The sequence below is a fragment of the Dendronephthya gigantea genome, unplaced genomic scaffold (genome assembly GCF_004324835.1).
Source record: "Dendronephthya gigantea isolate DGI-Jeju-01 unplaced genomic scaffold, DenGig_1.0 000012F, whole genome shotgun sequence".
In the NCBI taxonomy this organism is placed as follows: Eukaryota; Metazoa; Cnidaria; class Anthozoa; order Malacalcyonacea; family Nephtheidae; genus Dendronephthya; species Dendronephthya gigantea.
The window spans coordinates 2,530,715-2,546,573 of NW_021163022.1; the positions used below are offsets into that span (position 1 = coordinate 2,530,715).

The 15,859-nt window shown below is 38.0% G+C and overlaps 4 protein-coding genes across 5 annotated transcripts; all 4 read right to left on the reverse strand.

The window, feature by feature from the left end:
* Window positions 1-2,877: 2,877 nt before the first annotated feature.
* LOC114518848 (40S ribosomal protein S5) lies at window positions 2,878-4,545 on the reverse strand. Its single transcript, XM_028538860.1, has 5 exons — window positions 4,392-4,545; window positions 4,194-4,280; window positions 4,002-4,124; window positions 3,612-3,839; window positions 2,878-3,005 (listed from the first exon to the last, which is right to left on the reverse strand). The coding sequence occupies exons 1-5, from the start codon at window positions 4,509-4,511 to the stop codon at window positions 2,937-2,939; spliced, it is 627 nt and encodes a 208-aa protein (XP_028394661.1). The 5' UTR covers window positions 4,512-4,545; the 3' UTR covers window positions 2,878-2,936.
* Window positions 4,546-5,766: 1,221 nt separating this feature from the next.
* Window positions 5,767-9,096, reverse strand: LOC114518843 (neuropeptide Y receptor type 6-like). 2 transcript variants are annotated; one of them, XM_028538855.1, is made up of 3 exons: window positions 9,025-9,096; window positions 7,024-7,643; window positions 5,767-6,882 (listed from the first exon to the last, which is right to left on the reverse strand). In XM_028538855.1, the coding sequence occupies exons 2-3, from the start codon at window positions 7,601-7,603 to the stop codon at window positions 6,554-6,556; spliced, it is 909 nt and encodes a 302-aa protein (XP_028394656.1). In that variant the 5' UTR covers window positions 7,604-7,643; window positions 9,025-9,096; the 3' UTR covers window positions 5,767-6,553. The 2 variants fall into 2 exon arrangements, with proteins under 2 accessions (XP_028394656.1, XP_028394657.1); XM_028538856.1 differs by lacking the exon at window positions 9,025-9,096 and having other exon boundaries at window positions 7,024-7,786.
* A 927-nt stretch (window positions 9,097-10,023) lies between these two features.
* Window positions 10,024-11,566, reverse strand: LOC114518844 (neuropeptide Y receptor type 2-like). The gene has a single exon (XM_028538857.1). The coding sequence runs from the start codon at window positions 11,059-11,061 to the stop codon at window positions 10,171-10,173; it is 891 nt and encodes a 296-aa protein (XP_028394658.1). The 5' UTR covers window positions 11,062-11,566; the 3' UTR covers window positions 10,024-10,170.
* LOC114518836 lies at window positions 11,033-15,807 on the reverse strand. Its single transcript, XM_028538844.1, has 4 exons — window positions 14,672-15,807; window positions 13,512-13,645; window positions 12,491-12,810; window positions 11,033-11,107 (listed from the first exon to the last, which is right to left on the reverse strand). Exons 1-3 carry the CDS (start codon window positions 15,750-15,752, stop codon window positions 12,502-12,504), a joined length of 1,524 nt encoding a protein of 507 aa, XP_028394645.1. The 5' UTR covers window positions 15,753-15,807; the 3' UTR covers window positions 11,033-11,107; window positions 12,491-12,501.
* Between the last annotated feature and the right edge of the window lie 52 nt (window positions 15,808-15,859).

Consider the following 15,859-nt stretch of genomic DNA (forward strand, 5'->3'; position numbering starts at 1 on the left):
TCATGCTAATTCTATGAGAGCGCCGTGAAACACGGGCGAGGAAACGTGCCGACAACAATCGTGCCGACACCTGGTGCTGACAAATGACCAGGGCGGGGAAAATAATATACACAACCGTGCCTCAATATGCCGAAAAAATGTCAACAAAAACGTAAAGAAATTCACGACACTAGTACTCTTATAAATACATGAAAAATTCACTAGACGTAATATATACTCAATCCTGAAAGCGGGAAAAGTTTATATATTTTTTCCTTTGTGAAATCTGCCCTGTGTTTATGTATCAAAATAGTAAAGGCCGGTTTACACGAGCAATTTTTCCGTGGCAATTTTTCTGTGACAAATGTATTTGATCGTGTAGATGAGATAACAAATAATTGTCGATCGCTGTTTGCGATGCGTATGTTGTGGCCATCATCTTTGCCTTATATCGAGTTCATAGCAGAGGCCTGGAAAGTCGAAATCATGTGGCTTGACATGCGGCGACCGAATGGACCGACGCCACATTTTCTGTGACGAGTAATCTACACGAGCAATTTTTCGTATGTGACAACTTTTATTTGTCATATAAAAGCTAACACTCCAGCTTTTCAGCAAATGTATTTGCCACACAAAAATTGTCCAATTTCGCTTGTCTACACGAGCAAAAAAATTGTCACATATAGTAATTGACAAATAAAAATTGCTCGTGTAAACCGGCCTTAAGTATAACAGAAAAGTGGCTTTCAAATTTCGAAAACGATGAAAAGCGACCGTACGGTATTATTGTTCAAAAATATGTTTATATTTTTTTCGGAAGACCAGTCAAGGTTATGAAAATGAGAGGAAGAGAAAACGCAAATATGCCACACCAAATTGAACTTTAGTTTCCCATTTTCTACGCCTGCGATTTGCACGTGGGCGGGAAGTCACTTCCATTTTCCCCCAACTGTTCTCTCTTTATATCCTACTTGTAGAGTAGTCCCAACCACAGTTAATAGAACTTTGTCCCAACGCAGCGTGCACATTAAACTTTCCAAGATGCTAGTGAATTAAGCTTTTTAAGCAAATGATCGCATGTGTAAATATCGCTTTTTAGTGGTTCTGTTGCGTTGTTTGGCAATATTCGCATTTCGCAGCTTTAATAAAAAGATTTGTCTATTTCAAACAAAAATTTATTATCACTGAATGGGGAATAGCGAAAACGAAATAGCAATAATCGAGAAATATTCATACGGGGTTATAGACGGGAAGTATAAAAGTCAAATGTGGTGTGGCGATATATATATGTATATGAAGAAAACACCCTAATGACCCATGCTGTTAAAATTCGAATTTTACACTAACCTGATTTCCAAACACACTCCAATTACGATAACAACCGTTTAGAAAAGCTATCAGTCTTTAATTCAATCCACTGAGACATCTACAGCTGGCTCTCCAAAAAGGAATTTTTCTGATAATAACATTACTAATATAACAATCATCGCTCCTCATACATCACCGACTTTCTATTGTAACTAATACCATGGCATGGCCGCTCGTAATAGAAACACGTCATATTCTAAAAAAGGCAAAGGAGGCGAAAGTCAGGGCTGCGAAAGCCAAAATATCTTTACTGTGTATTGTAAAACAAATAGGCACATTACCATTAAGAGCTAGCAATCATCAAAATCCATTTCTGTAAACAAAAACGGGAAAACAGAGTTCTGCTGCAAAAAGGTTTTGCCCTTGCAACGAAACGGAAGATCTATTTATATCTAATTAGAGGAGTAGTGGAGAGAACTCGTTAGTGGGGAGTCCTAAGCGGGGTTTTTGTAGGGGAAAGGGGATCACCTCCAGAAAATGACTTAATTTCTAATTTGGGGAATACTTAGTGGTGAATCAAGTGAAGTTTTTTGAGAGAGTATCATTACTTTCTTCTGAACATGGTTAGTTTGCTAATATTTTAAAACTTATAACGGAGGGCGCAGTTTTGTTGTTTCCATGAAAAACTGGTTAACGCTGCGTAGGTGCACGTGAAAATAGACATACTCCTTTTTAAATATAATTATTTTATAAAATAATTTTAATTCGGGGGTTTGAAATGGCCAGAATAAATTATCCTAGGTTCAGAGATAGCCCCCGCCGTTTTACGACTATTGAGAACAGGGGCGCACATCAGAGGGTATTAGGGGTTATACACCACCCATCATTCCTTGAATTTAGATAAAAATTGTTGGTCCAGAAACCAGCGGCGTATCTCTCGGTCCCTAAGTAAAAATACAGTACAGTTAAGAAACACGTGTACACGTGTGATTACAATTTTTGTAGAGAAAAAGGTTCTAAACCGCTGTTAAATTACGACTCAGAAATGGTCATTTTCGAGGATTTAGCGGAATCAAATCTCTCCAACTTTCTAGATAGTATTCTATATCTCTGAAATTTTATATTTTATTCTTTTGTAAGAGGGTCCCTGGAGTTGGGGGTCCCAATCCCGCTACGAACTTTCGCAAAATCCCAGTAGAACTTTTACAAGAAATCCCAGCTGACTGAGTTGTAAAAATCCTAACCTTGAAAAGGGTCAAACCATTCCCAGGAACTAAATCCCATTTTTCAGCGTAAAAATAGGGCAATCTCAGTCCCATTTTACCTCTTTAGAACCCTCTTGTAACAACCAAACAATGGCGCTTTATAACCGTAAGCTGTCCTTTCATTGCTGCCCGAAATACGCAAAAAATAGTTTCCGAGGGTTTTCAGTTTCAAAATGTTTTCCTCGAAACGTTTGGCCTCTTTCCCAATCACACATACAAGCACTACAAAAGTAGAACGTACGACACCCCTATTAAGATTCAGGCCTAGCTTGCGCATAAATAAAACCAGGCTTTAACAATAAAATACACCAGATTGCAAAAAAAGTTTTGGTTCATATGATTTTATTCAGTCATAATAATGAACATTTCTGGGAGTATAACAGATTAACGGTTAGATTTGGCCACTCTTTCCAACTCATCTTTCTTCTTGATAGCATATGAATTGGAGGAACCCTATGAGAAAACAAGCAAGAAAACATTAGTTTGTGTTGGGGAATAATAACTGATTATTGACAGAGTGTGAGGTGTCTATTGAGGTCCATGCAAAAAAACCTCGGTCTGATATTTCAAAGTACAGACCGAAAAAGCGAGGTAAATAATCTGTTTATTATATGGTTAAACTGCATGAGATATCCAAGATGCTGGTCCAGATACAGAATATACAGATATTGGTTATAAGGAATGCTCAATGCTCTTCAATAGAGGATCTTGAAAAGCCATATAATAAATAATAGTTATTATTATATGGCTTTTAAAAATCCTCTATTCTGATTGGTTGACGAGCGGTTCGTAAAACCCCATATCCGGACTGTGATCTGTACGTTGCATATCCTAGACTAGTATCTAGGACTAGTATCCCGGATGTCTCATGCAATTCAGCCATAAAATAAACAGATTATTGACCATGCTTGTTCGATCTGTACTGTGAAATATCACACAGAGTTTTTTTGCATGAACCTCAGCTCCTTGGTCCATACTAAAAAGCCTCAGTTATTATTGTTAAGGGCCAAATAAATATTAATAGTATTATATTGTAGTATTCACTAATCACAGGTGTACCTTTGCAGCATTAATCAATTCATCAGCCAAACATTCAGCAATTGACTTGATATTTCTGAATGAAGCCTCCCTTGCTCCAGTACACAACAACCAGATAGCCTGGTTAACACGACGCAATGGAGACACATCAACAGCTTGTCGTCGGACTGTACCAGCTCTTCCAATACGTGTAGAGTCCTCACGAGGACCACTGTTAATGATGGCATTTACAAGAACTTGCAAAGGATTCTAGATGGTTGAGAAAAAAAAATTGTGTTTTTGAACTGGTTTGTTATAATCATCATACATAAATCATTCATGAGAGAAATGCACTTCATGCAACTCTGAGCATGTAAATGAAATCATAGACCTTATTAAAACAAGTTAAAGATTCTTAAAGAGATCACTCACTTCTCCAGTAAGAAGGTGAATAATCTCAAACGAGTGTTGAACAATTCTAATGGTCATCAACTTCTTGCCATTGTTTCTACCATGCATCATCATAGAGTTTGTAAGACGTTCCACAATAGGGCACTAAAAGAACAAGTATCTGCAATTAATGAGAAAGTAACAAGGATATAATAGTGGACATAATTAACAAACCTGGGCCTTTCGGAACCTCTTAGCTGCATATCGACCTGCTGTATGAGGCAGATAAACAGAGTTCTTCTCTTTGACAGCAATATAATCCTACAATTGAAAAACGGGTGAGCTATTGCTTAAAAAGGTGGTTTAATGATGTATTCTATAGACATAATAAAACAGTTCATTAAAACTAACTAAAAAAGTTCAAGTACATACTGTTAAGCTGATATCTCCAACTTGAACTTCATCTGCACTCCATTTCCCAAATAATTTAATATCCTGAACCTCAGGACCAACTACAACCTGACTTTCTTCTATTGTCCAATCATCAGCCATAGTTTACTAGGTACAAATATTCTACTTTTAATATGCATAAATAATATGACCAACATTTTTTAAAATACAAAGTGATGTACAGAGTACATTTATAATATGCCCTAAGTTTAGTGCTTCAAATATAGCAAAATTACTGAGCTTCAGGGACAATTCCTTCTGAAGGACTTAAGAGTTCCAACATGGATTACAACTAGCCTATATATTTATAACAAACACTTATGGTTTGCGAGAATGGTAATCCTATAGAATTTTTCCAGTTTAGTTTTGAATATTTGTTAAAAGTCACATTCAAAAGGGTAGGCAGCTAGTCAAAATGGCTCAAATAGAAACATTGGCAGCTCCACAGGGCATTATGTACTTTCTAACCAGTGACATAATGTTATTCTCCTTTAACTGAGTATTTTCAGCTTAGCATTAGAAGATATCCTAACACAAGCCCTAACATGAACCAGACTTGACCATGTCATTTGATGGTTGGAAACAAGTGAAAACCAATGTTATCTTGTATATATACTACAGGTATTGTCTATAAAATTGATAAACTGATTTGTCTGCATTAATTTTCATTTTTCATGTCCAAAGGCAATCTATATTCAGCAGTACAGTTCAAGTATATGTATAGACACAAGAATCTTCTATTTCGAAGACCATTTATTGTATTCATATAAGAAAAAGCTATAACATATTTAATCACATGGACAGCTCATCACATAGAATACACATGTAAAATACCGCAAAAAAGACACTTCAAAAAATAATAAGCAAAAATATCAGACATAATCCTAGCAGAGTTTCAGATTTATTAGGTTAAGAAAAAATCAGACACGATTTTGATTGTTTAAAATCGATATATTTCACACAAACGTTGACTATTCTTACCCAAAAGAAGTCACCAAAAAAAAGAGCGATTACAGGCACATGGGACCGAGTTACGGGAGGGCCCTCTGATTAATGAAGGGGCATTTTAGCCTGCGAATAGGTAAACTCGTAAGTCATAATCACTGGATCACTGGATTCACTGCCGGTCAATATAATTCGAAATACAAATTTAGAACTTTTTCAATCACGTAATCGTGATCGACCCAAGAACTAAAACTTCTTTAGTTGTTTTTATTGGGGGCATTATGACATTATCCGCGTCGCGGATATTGCCAGACGGGGACATAATTTGCTAGCGGATAGTGTCCGGGGGGACACTTTCTGCGGGGGACACTATCACCAACCAATCTATTGAATAATTGCGTCTTGTCTTTCTTATAACTCGAATCTTCAGTTTGCAATTTGTTTTGTTTATCGGATTATGTTTTTTTATATTTTTTGAAATTGTCTGCTGGTCATAGGATGCTGACCTATACCCAATGACCTATACCAGGGCCGCAGAGCGCTGTAAAACACAACCCAGAGTGCTGTGTTTTACAATTTACAGCGCCCCGCCTATATGACCGAGCTCTACTATAATTCTTTGCTAAAGTTGCTATAATTCCTGACTTGCGGCCAGTTCACTGCTTACAGCATGCTTTCTATATTAAATTATGATTATTGAAAAAAACAGTTACATAATCGTATAATATTACATGTTGTTTAGATTTTTGCTTATTGACAATATTCTTGCGTTGCGTTGCGAGTTGATGTTGAAAGTTGTTTCGTGTAACATTACCTTAAGTCATGAAATGACTGAAAAAGGTTAGAAAAATGATAAGAAGAAACCCGTGATGTCGTGAAACTTTTAAGACAGAATATGTCTTCCCTTAAGGAAACCTATAGTCCCGCCTTAAAATGTACATCCATGATCCACTACATCTTTTCGTTGAATTGAGACAGTGTACGTGTACCCAGGCTGATGTCCCAATGCAAAATATTACAACTACGATAAACCTTTTAAGTTGTTATTAAATTAATTGTAAGCCAGAACAAACACACGAAATTATCATCAGGATCCAACCCTATGAAAGGTGGCTCTAAGTCAGTTTATCTATCTTTGTGATGCTACACTAAAATTAGCGTTTGTAATAATATCTGGGTATTTGCCATAGTGTTTCTCATTATGATTGAACTTCGTCGTCCTGTGTACACCAGAACATCTCAAGGAATCTTTTTCGGTAATATTTATCCATGCTGCAGTACAAATAGGGACTGACAGCTGACGCCATTAAACCAAGTATCGACGACAACGCGTGTAAATTGAAGACTACTTCAGTGTAATTGCCAATGATTCCATAAACCTGTACCAGGAGGAATGGGGTCCAAAACACGGTGTACACAATCGCAACAACAACGCAGATTTTCGTACGTCCAATATCATCTTCTGTCAGAATTATGTGAAGGGATTCCACAGCAGATACCCTTCGATACATGTGAATGTAGCTTCGCACTACAACAACAATTATACAATGAAAACATGCAAGCGTACCACACACCTAGCTTACAGTTTTACGTAAACCAATTTAAAACATTGAAAATAGTTGTGAAACATCCTAAAATACACGATAGACCAAATTAATTGCCAATTTACCTGTAACAAAAATACTTGCGCAGTACAGTAAAACAGAATACACAAAAAACACGCCGGTGAATGGATCTAAATTTCGGCTTACAAGTATACATCGATAGAGCTTTGGTGAGTCTGTTGGAAGGTTTACGATACCAGCTTGGATGAACGACACTACTGCACATGCGCTCCACGCACCAAACAGAATCTTTTTGCAATGTTCGTGGGTCAACCATGGTGACAGAGGGCGGCAAGCTATATCATGACGATTTATACTCAGCAAAGGGAAGACTATATATTGTATTGAGATACATAAAGTTGAAATGAATACACTTAGTTCGCATAAAGGGGACAACTCAATCGTATGCGCATGCTCGTTAGCGCGGTATATCAACAGGAGGAGCGTAAACACGCAACACATTACGAGATCTGTAAATGCGCCATTTGCCAATAGGAGATGATACGCTTGCTTCTGAATTGATGCGTCGGTAAAGTAGGCTCGTAAGATAACCGCATTTCCAAACAAGCCAATGATAATCGTCAGAATGTAGCAAGGGACGACGACCCATGTGACAGCGGTATATTGATTGTAGTAGTGCATCATTTAATATATCATTTAATATTTTTGCGCTTCCTTATTGATTCTGTTAACGGAAAGAAAATTTGATTACTTGGTTACAAAGACATCATGTAAAACATGTGAAGATCGTATTATAATCCTGCACCCCGAAGCACTTCTTTGACTACAATATTGTAGCAAAATCTTTGGCTAAACTAGGAATTTCCTTTTCAGGGGCTGGTTGTTCGAAAGGCGTTTATAGCTTAAAGGGTTGATAAGTTCAAAAAGAGAAATAAAATTATACATTTATTGAACAACTGAGCTAAAATATTTCGATGTAAATAGCCGTTTAATTTTCAATGGAAGAACATATTTTATGCATAAGATGCAGGTTCAACCATTTTCCCGCTGAAGATCGTTGTTCGAAAATGCGATATTTTTATGATATTTTATATACATGCCGATCGATCCTTTCCACGACTAATCAACTTTGTGTGATGAATAGTTTGTTATAACAACAATGTAAGCTACCCAAGATCACAGATAAAGCAATAACTTATATTTTTAAAACACATCAACATGGTGAAAACATAAAGCAAATGATTATGACATAAAGCCAATGACAAGATGATCTATGAGAGTATTTTTGAACTTTGGCTTATCCACCGTTTATTAAGCTAAACGTCTTTCGAACAACCGGTCCCAGGAGCGCAACGTGAGGGGGATGCGAGGGATTCTGCACCCCCATTTTAAGCAAAGTGAAACGCGAAGTTGATCGTTAATGGCAAAATAGCATCGATGAACGCGTCTGTTGGTGAATCACTTCACTTCACGTTCCACGTGTTCTTACGGATGAACGTGCATGGGTGTTACATTGACCTCAGCCTTAATTTTTCTGGATATTCTACTTAGCCTCATCCAATAATCTCTCTGTTTTAGAACGCACACTGGAAATACGGTATATATACAGAAGGAACTCCGTTTTTCCCGGTGAATTATCTCTAGTTTTGCAAGACGCAATCAGTCAATTTTATATGAATTTTTCAGATGGCCTCTCTAATTAACGTTTCAGTGGAAAAAATTTGGGTGGGACACGATATTGAGCTCTGTAAATCCAGCTGCCTTTTAGCAATACGTATTCCAGAAGTTTTGAATCCAATGGCTGAATTATTTCCGCATTATTGAATAGTTAAAATGCGGCAATGATCAGATTTTCACACAACTCGATCCCCGGCTGACCTGGCATCAGTTTGCACTTTTCCGCAAATGATACGAATCAAATCAATAGTAACTCAAAAATCTTAGTCTCTATTCTGGAAAGTCTGGCAACGCTCCACGGCCGGTGTTTCTTGGTTATTTTACACTCATAGGCGCTATATAAAGTATATAATATACTTTCTACTGTACAATTAAAAATAGTATCAGTACGCATACACTGAAAGATGTAAATATAGAGAAACACATACCCCACTTTCACAGCGGTTCCGAAAATGTTCAACTTAATCGTTAGAGATAAATTCTTGCACTTTCATACACCGTAATGTATTTATGAACTGTATTCCCTCTTGCCAGCTGTTTTATATATTCTCTGTCACTCTGTCATGTCAAATTATGTCGGCCAATCAACGCTTCAATTTCGGCACCACATTTTGTCGCAAAGAAATATAAGGGCGCAAATGGCTGGAGATAAAATCTAATTTAAATTCATTGTAACCGTGCAAATATCATCAGCGCCGGATTCTGAATTACAAAAGTTTAATTGAAATTTTTAATATATTTGCATGTCTTACGCTAGACCTCTGAAATTATTGCAATATAGTATTCTAAGATTTTCTTACTTCTCTCTGACAAGTAAACGGGAAGGAAAGTAGATTTGTTAAGAAATTTTGGGTAAAAAATTGACTGTCAATTGTTCCTGTCAAATATTGTATTCAACAAAAATTCCACATAATAAAACAACTTGCTTGCTAACCTCGTATACTCGGCTGTAGAAATAATATCAAACCATGGCAGCCCGTGGTTTATTAGGGGGGGGGTTGAAACTGAGCCGAAGGCTAATGACATGGGGAAGCACCAGAGACGCGAGTTTTTCAGGGAAGTGGGAGGCATGCTGCCTGAACAGGGAAATGTTTAGTTCAGAGACTAGGTTGAACTGTCAGCAGCACTCAGGAACATCAGAGGAGTGAACAGTCGCCGTGGGTCAAAATAGGCCCGGGCCCACTGTGTCTAGGGCACAAGTGAAATGTGAAGAATGATTAAGACTGATTTCTTCAGTTTATTCTGCGATGGCTTGTTAGGATGCGTTTAATTCATTTCCGTAAGCAGAGACGTTATTCCCTTATATCAAAACTTTTTTCCCCTAAACCCTGACCCCACACCCAAGTCTTTAGAATACCACAATGAAGATTTAAATTACATTTGATATATTATTCAATAGCTTGCAACGACACTATAGCCATATTTACAGCAACAAAAGCAAAAATAAAGACAAGTAAAAAGTATTTTGACTATCAGTTTCGTGAGCTCATAAGAGTTTTGTTATAACCAGATTAAGTCTCGTGTGGCAAGGAATGTAAATAACCTAACTGATCTTAATCAAGTCTTTTCAGTATTTAATCTTCACTTAATGTAAATTTAAAAATATTAATAAATTTCTTTCGATAATAGTGATCCATATAGGAATAAAGATATGGATTCACAGCCGACGCTAAGACACCTGGGACAGAGGACAGTGCATGCAAATTAAAAACGACTTCAGAATAACTCCCAAACAGCCCTGTAAGTTGCACAAGAAGAAAAGGGGTCCAAAAAACAGTATACACCATAGCCACAATCATGCACATCCTGGTGCGTCGCGTGTCGTCGATGGAAAGGACTGGGTCGGATGGGCCTGAGTCATGTATGGCCTTGTAACAGCGGTAGGCTATCAAAGTCGATACAGTGTAGAGTAGAGTCGAATACCCGATAAAGAAGATCGTATATGTATCCCATTTTGTGTTTACCAAAATGCATCGATACATTTTTGGCGTGTCGTCGGTGCCGATTCCGTTACGTAGTAGTAGGATTTGGATTCCTGAAACAGCGAGGCATATGAACCATCCAGCTGCTAGCAGCCTCCTGCACTTCGAGTAAGTAAGAAAAGGAGTGGCGTTATTCAGCACCAGGTCCCGGCGATTGAGAGCGAAGAGCGGGAAAATGACGTACTGAAGCGAAATTGCCAATATTGATGAAAATACGGAGAGTTCGCACAGCGGTGAGCTCTCAATAACCCGCGCAGGCGCATTAGAGCGATATAGCAGTAACAGCGGTGTGAAAAAGGCACAGATTATCAGGTCGGCGACAACTCCATGCGATAAGATCAAGTTATAAGGTCGATTCCAAACCCTCTCACCAGTGAGGTAAGCATGGAGTACTACCAGATTCCCGAATGTACCCGTCACGATGACGAATATATACGAAGGTACGACGAACCACGTGACCATCGGATATTGTTCGTAGTACATTATTGTATTCAGCAACGAGTCGACTTTCTTGATATAGCTGTTTTACCTGAAATACACGACACAGCATTGCATGAACCAGCCATACATAAATTAAACAGCAGAGCAACAGGTCGAAAATACTTCATAATGTCAAGCTTCAAGTCGCTGAACTTAAGCATTAATATACACTGACATCTTGTAATCTTTAAGAATTACGACAAGGGTGGGCCAAATCCTAAAGTCTACAAAGAAACTTCACCAGAAAATGAAAATGATATAGCTAGGTAGGACGAGAAAAGGTTCAATGTGAGACAGCTCTAGGCTTTTACGCATGCATTGCTTTTTGACAGGAGATTAACAGGAGAGAATGAAATTTAAGTGAATTTAATGAATTTTACGAGACACTTGAGGCTGTAAAAGCCACGAAGCCCATAGCTTAGGAAGTTTTATATCAGTCTTTCAGTCCCAAGAATTCACATCAGGGCCGGAGGGCATCGTTTTTTTCGCACAAAACGGAAGAGAAACGCTTCCCTTACACTTACCTCTAAACGCAGCAACATTCAATATTCAATACGTTCACGGACAGTTATATTTTCCGTCAATATTTACCGCCGAACTGTCCTGATATCGTGTTTTATCGATATTGCAATTATAAGTATGCAAAGCCTCGGACTGCCTCCGACAATATAGGTAGATAATAGCTAGCTTGCAGGTGCTAACATCAAAACAGAGGAAACGAGTTATTTTTCAATTTGTATGTTAATACATCGAGATAAGATGATGAATTCTATTAACATTGGACGTTTGAACTTGAGTACAATGGACGCAGATCGATGATACTGAACTAAAAAGAGTTGTGAAAAATCCTGTCCTTATTCTTAATACTTGCGTAATAACACATTATAATAATATGAAATTCATATTAATCCGAAACAGCGGGAGAAAAGTTAAACTAAGTTGTCTGGAGTCGAGCGGGATTTAGGAGGATTATTGTTTGAACCCACATGTTCGGGTTTCTAAACCGTCGTTCTATATCACGAGTTTTCGCAACAACTTGGATTGGTAATTTATTTACAAAATCGCAAAGTGAAATTTCGTCACATTCGGCATTTATTAAACAGCAACTTGTCTCGCGCCTCAGACAGAATTAATCCGAAAATTTTTTATTTTGAAAATCCCTTTTTAATTAATTTTATGAAAAAAGTGGCGCTAAAAAACCGAGCAGCTGAAGCTGAACAGGTCAAACGAGATATCATAACACAAAGAGACAAGATGTTCCTGTTTTTTAGGCAATTTAGGCGATGTAAATCAGACGGAATCTAAGCTGATACACAATATTTACTTCAATTATAATGAACAACGTTCGTCACAATTTAGGCAAGCCAGGGATTTTTCAATTTCCAAAAATATAATTTGTACTATCCCCATTATACATAATTTATAACAATACCTTAAAAAATATCAACAATCGTTTCTTGATGGTTTTACTTGATCCAAAATCGTTTTTAGACTACGAAAAAGATTTGAAAGAGATTCAACATCCGACGGATAAGAAGTAGGAGTTTTTCTTTTCTCCTCATCGGAACTTTTGACCTTCAAATCTTGGGATTTTGTGTTGTTTAAATTTTCATACAGTCTTTTTTCTTGAATATCAGCAATTCTCTTCAGCAAACAATCTCTGACTTCGTCGACAATATGAAGACCTTCCTTGAGCGTGTGCAACTCATCTCCTGTAGTAGTTTTCACGTCATCTTGGGCAGTCCGCAAAGTCTGTAAAAATTACAATTATTTTCAGAATGAGTATCTTCGATTTTTCATCCACATTAAGGAAGACGTTGACTAGAGTAGAATTCACAATGATTTATCGTTTTGTAACTATCGTTAACACGTAGCAGACTCGGAATGAACCCCGAACTCTTGAGCTTATATTGTAGACAATTGGTGTTCAGCATTTGCAGAACCTAATACCATGAAATAAGACCAAAAAGTCCGTATAAAGTTCAAAATTGTCGGGGACAATTTGTTCCTGGTACGAGCCAGGAAGTATTACCAACCTCCATGCATTCATTCGCATAGCCTGTAGTAGACTCTATATCGGTAGACGTCAGTTATGACGTGTAATAAAGGAATACCAAATGATTTTCCGTGCAGGATTGCGTGATCCATGCACGCGGGATGTTGCGAGACTTTCGGAAAGCGTGAAAATACACGAGCCGTAGGCGAGTGTATTTTCACGCTTTCCGAAAGTCGAGCAACATCCCAAGTGCATGGATCACGCAATCCTGCACGGAAAATCATTTGGTAATTGTTTTATAAAATAACTGTAGTGAAACAACGGTTAACTTTATTAAAATTAAATTTCGCGTGCAGGATTGTCTAAAACGCGTGCAGGATTGTCTGATCCTGCACGGCTATTGACCAATCACATTGCGTGTTTCACTATAGTTATTATATAACACATTATGAAATACCTCTGGAGCTCGTGTCTTCTTTGGTTCCTGTTTTTCAGATTTAGTTTCAACTTGGCCTTGATAGTAAACTGTTGTCTTACACATGGGCACACCATTACTCCTTCTTGAAGTCTTCGCCAGGTTACGATAGATTTCTTTAAGTGAAAAAAACGAAGAGTGAAAAGTCAAGTCAAGGCCCATGACGTTTTTGATGTTGCTCGAAAACGAAGCAGCATTAGACGCATTGTTGTAGTGAAGGAATTGCGAATATCCATGTATACCCTCGGGCCTCGACCGATCTCGAAATCCGGCATGGGAGAACTATTTGGTGCCGATTGTTCTATAAAATAGCTGCGGTGAAACAACGCGTCGCTGAAAGTCTGATATTACAAGAAATTTGAAAACTTCATACCTGGGTACGAAGTTGGGAATGCCGGTTATTGCCTCGTAACCGCCCGTTACAGTTTTTCCTTAGGGGAAGTTGAAAGTAAGGTCTCTAGTCTAATATAAGCTGGGGTCGGTGATGTTAAATAAAATAATTTCTTAAAAAAATCCTGCATACTGGCCTGGTCAAGATATTTTTAGGTAACGGTATGAACGAACCTGATACTGGTATTAACGCCTGTATTCTAAAAGCTCACTCACACTCAAATTCATTGAGTGGGAGATCTTAATCTTCTCATAACGTTTCAATGGCGGTATTTCGAGCCGAATAGGGGCTTAATTTTCAGTTATCTATCTACCTTATATCTTTCCATCTATTCAGAGAAAACTTTCTCATTGATCGGCATTAACAAAATTTATATGTCACACTCTTTTTGAATACAAGCGTAAGTCTTCTAACAAATCTGTCTGGAATGTTTACAAATTAATAAGGAACATTTCCCACCCTACCTAAATTGTCAATAAGCGGAACAAATAGAAACAAGATTACTTGAACAAACAACTCTAAAGTTGTTAGTCAGAGGAATGTAAGTAGCCAGAAACACGAAGAGAAGCTGATGTATCACTTCTCGTTCTTTTCTAAATATGCCTTCAATATTTCTTTGAGACTGCATAGGCTTTAAACCAACATACCATGTATTACACAATGAATTTCCTTTGCTATGGCACGATCGCCAGCGAGACGGATATTAATACTAAAATCCCAAAAAATTCTCATCTGCATTTTAAATACATACCAGAGCCTGTTTCGTTTAATCCAGTACAGCAAACTGGAGTCACAAGTCGTCGTTGCCTGCAGTTGTACGCCCCTTCGTTATCAGACTGGTAACCCTGTCCGTAAAACTCTTTTGTTCTACTTTTTACACCTGAACTGGTGCTTTTCTTCAACTCTTCATTTCGCCATTGTTTCAGTTTAGCAATCACCGTTTTTTTGTCAGTTTTTTGTATTCCTTCCAAAATTCCGCCTTGTTTCTTCGCAACTGACAAGTCAGGTTGCTTCGCCTGACAGAATGGAAGCATTGACTTTGGACGCTTTTGTCGTTCTGGTTTCCTGACAATATTTATATCATGTTGCAGCAATTCTGAGTGCGGTCTTCGGCCAGTATCATTCAGATGAAAGCCTGGATTCATACTGCCTGGCTGTGTTTCTTTATTCTGTCCTATCGAAATTGGACGCCTTCCGTTTATGGCGGAAAACTCATTTTTGCATAGCTCTGAGTCACGTTCTCGATCAGGTTTGTTGAAGCTCCTTCCTTCGTCAGAATGAAACAACTCCTGATCTTTTGATTTACCAAGCAAAGGTCCCATCGATCTAGGGCGATCTCGTTGTTGTCTCCGGGTAAATCCTGACTTATAATTCTGTCCTTTCAACTTATCATTGTCCCGATTTTCATAGACATTAGCCCTACTAGCGCCTACAGAACCATTAGCAATCGAACCGTTTGCTGACGAATGAAATGACTGGCAAAATCCCATACAAAGACGTTCAAAACTGAGCAATCCATTCGCCGGAGTGACTTTACGTAGATGTTCTAGCACTCCTCTTACTTGCAGAGAGTACCCGTTCATTCCGTCTCTCTGTCCCCAAAAAGCTTCAATATCACTCAACTTCACCAAGCCAGATTTACTCGTATCCAAAATATTGAATAGCGTTCTCATGTACCTGATAAATTCTGGTGGAAGTTTCTTGTCCGCCTTTGCTTCACAAGAGGTTATAAATGTTCGACCTTTAGCTCCACCATTCTGGTTTTCATCTTTCGATTTCTCAAATATAAACAGATGATTTCCGAGCTTCCGAGTTTGTACGGATTCCATCATCAGAACTCAACAGAAAAGCACGCGCCTTTCTTTTGATTTAACGCTCTCAAACGGCTCTATAACAATCAAACAATGAAGCCAAAACTTGATAGGTAAGTTGATCTGGG

Coding starts and splice junctions, on each gene's coding strand:
- LOC114518844 (XM_028538857.1), bottom strand. CDS start 11,061: ATGTACTACGAACAATATCCGATGGTCACGTGGTTCGTCGTACCTTCG.
- LOC114518848 (XM_028538860.1), bottom strand. CDS start 4,511: ATGGCTGATGATTGGACAATAGAAGAAAGTCAGGTTGTAGTTGGTCCT. Junction 4,281..4,391: donor TTGGAGATATCAGCTTAACA/GTATGTACTTGA, acceptor TTTCAATTGTAG/GATTATATTGCTGTCAAAGA. Junction 3,840..4,001: donor TTCACCTTCTTACTGGAGAA/GTGAGTGATCTC, acceptor TCAACCATCTAG/AATCCTTTGCAAGTTCTTGT.
- LOC114518836 (XM_028538844.1), bottom strand. CDS start 15,752: ATGATGGAATCCGTACAAACTCGGAAGCTCGGAAATCATCTGTTTATA. Junction 13,646..14,671: donor ATTAAACGAAACAGGCTCTG/GTATGTATTTAA, acceptor TTTCACTTAAAG/AAATCTATCGTAACCTGGCG. Junction 12,811..13,511: donor AGAAGACACGAGCTCCAGAG/GTATTTCATAAT, acceptor TAATTTTTACAG/ACTTTGCGGACTGCCCAAGA.
- LOC114518843 (XM_028538855.1), bottom strand. CDS start 7,603: ATGATGCACTACTACAATCAATATACCGCTGTCACATGGGTCGTCGTC. Junction 6,883..7,023: donor CGCAAGTATTTTTGTTACAG/GTAAATTGGCAA, acceptor TTGTTGTTGTAG/TGCGAAGCTACATTCACATG.